Genomic DNA, 1,931 nt, shown 5'->3' with positions numbered 1-1,931 from the left:
CACAATGAAAGTTCACGAGGTCGCTTAGATAATATATATTTTTTCAGGTTTTACTATCGACGGGCACGACGAATTACAGACCGCCCCTGGAGCGCTCCAAGAGCGCCCCCAAACTCGGTTCCATCGAGGAGACGATAGAGGAGGAGGAAGAGGAAGAGCAATCCCCTATAGAAGAGGAGGACAGCGACGAGACCAGCGTGCGGGGTCAGAATTTCCACGCGTCCCCTGTGGGGAGTCTTGCGATATCCGAGACGATGTCGGACATCGTGCAGTACGGTAACCGGACCACGGAGCTCGGCACGTCTCTCGCCCTCAGCAGGTCTACGTCACAACGCGGCAAGTCTGTCGACCAGGACGACGAGTTCGCCTCGTCGGAGGACTGCGTCTCGTCGGTGACGTGCAATGGCGGCGAGCTCACAACTAAAATAAACATCACTGATAGTCATTTAACTGTTAATAGGCAATCAAGTTGTAGTAATAGTCTTAACACATCCAGTCATAAGGAACCTATGAATTTTTCTTCCAAACCAACCCACAACATGAGGCCTCCTGTTATACGAAGGCGATACTTGAGGTCCATCAGCGTTGACACAGGCAGCGATAACGGCGATATCGACGACTTCGACGATAGCGACGATAGCGGCACTCCAGTTCGCAGTCCCGCCTCTGCGCCTCCATCTCACGTGACGCTTCGCATCGCTTATTCTTCAAGTCAGCCCTGCAGGGTGGATGATTCTGCGGACGAAGAACTCTGCAGTTCCTTGACAAGCACGGACACAACAGAGACGGTTTTAGACAGAATCTTACCCGCACATTCTAGCACTTACATAAGCAGCGTCGACCACACCGAAGCAGTTTTAGAAAGAATCTTGCCAACACATTCCAGCACTCTTATTAATATTGAGAGCAGTTCTCGAAGCTCTTCCGGAGTAGATTTTAGAAGTAGCACTCGCCCTAAAACATCCCATGCTTCTTCCATTGAGGTTGACCCCGAAAGCCAAGTTTTGAGCGACCCCCAAACAGTAGAAGACACAATCACGCTCATCAATTGCTTGAGTCACTCTTTCTCACGGCAAATGAGTCTTCCAGCAGAGTCCCACCATCCCGACGAATCTTTAACATCTGACCAACCTGAGTCTTTGGGATCACATTGTGATTCTTGTAGCTCCTCTTGTGGCGGCTGCTCCGACGCTGGAGGCGGAGGCTCGGATGCTGGAGGTGGCGGTTCTGACAACGGCCATTGTGTTCATGCAGACAGAAGTTCAGGACGAGGTATTTCTTCGTCGTCGTCCGGTGTGTCTGGTCGGCTTCTTGGTGTAGTTGTCATTGGTAACTTGGAGAATCTTGGTAACCTGAGCAACTTGAGTGCTCAGGCTGAGGAAGCCGATAACATTAGTGAAGAAAGTGGCTACGCGGAAGACAAAGACTTCCTGCAGTGCGCTGCNGACCATACCTCTAGAGCGCATACCTCTCTACCGTCAACCGCTTGCGTTGGTTCATTTTAAGCTAGCAGTGCATGTGAACAATGTAATCTCTGGCTTACTCATGCTTCACTTTGTTACTCGATGCTAAAGTGACTCATCGGTGAATGAGTGTAAGGATGTTTAAAGCTATGCATCTATAAGAAATCTAGACTATTTGCATGAAGCTAGAGTTGCGTCATGGCGCTGCGAGTTTCCAGATCCGAGTTCTTATATTCAACAGTTCCTCGAGTTGAACATTATTGCCGAAACATTCCGGTGCTGTACCCACCTGCAGCACAAGAATTTTTTTGCATATATTACTTGACCAAATATTTTCTTCCATAGTTATTGCATATGTGTTCATTGCTTATTTGTGCCCATGCATGGGTATTTTGTATTTGATTTCCAAAAATTATTATAAACATTTTGATTTTCTTAACGTTCAGGAATATCGTTTTATTGTGACCT

At 47.9% G+C, this 1,931-nt stretch overlaps 1 protein-coding gene across 1 annotated transcript; it reads left to right on the top strand.

Annotated features, from left to right (window-relative positions):
* Positions 1-47: 47 nt before the first annotated feature.
* LOC125179071 lies at positions 48-1,505 on the top strand (the record flags this gene model as incomplete). Its single annotated transcript, XM_047884209.1, has 1 exon — positions 48-1,505. A coding segment is annotated over one exon (1,458 nt), but the record flags the coding sequence as incomplete, so codon positions are not given.
* Positions 1,506-1,931: the final 426 nt, after the last annotated feature.

This window comes from Hyalella azteca, unplaced genomic scaffold, assembly GCF_000764305.2.
Source record: "Hyalella azteca isolate HAZT.00-mixed unplaced genomic scaffold, Hazt_2.0.2 contig14876, whole genome shotgun sequence".
In the NCBI taxonomy this organism is placed as follows: domain Eukaryota; kingdom Metazoa; phylum Arthropoda; class Malacostraca; order Amphipoda; family Hyalellidae; genus Hyalella; species Hyalella azteca.
The sequence above is the reverse complement of the archived record's forward strand: the minus strand, read 5'-3'. Positions and strand labels throughout refer to the sequence as shown.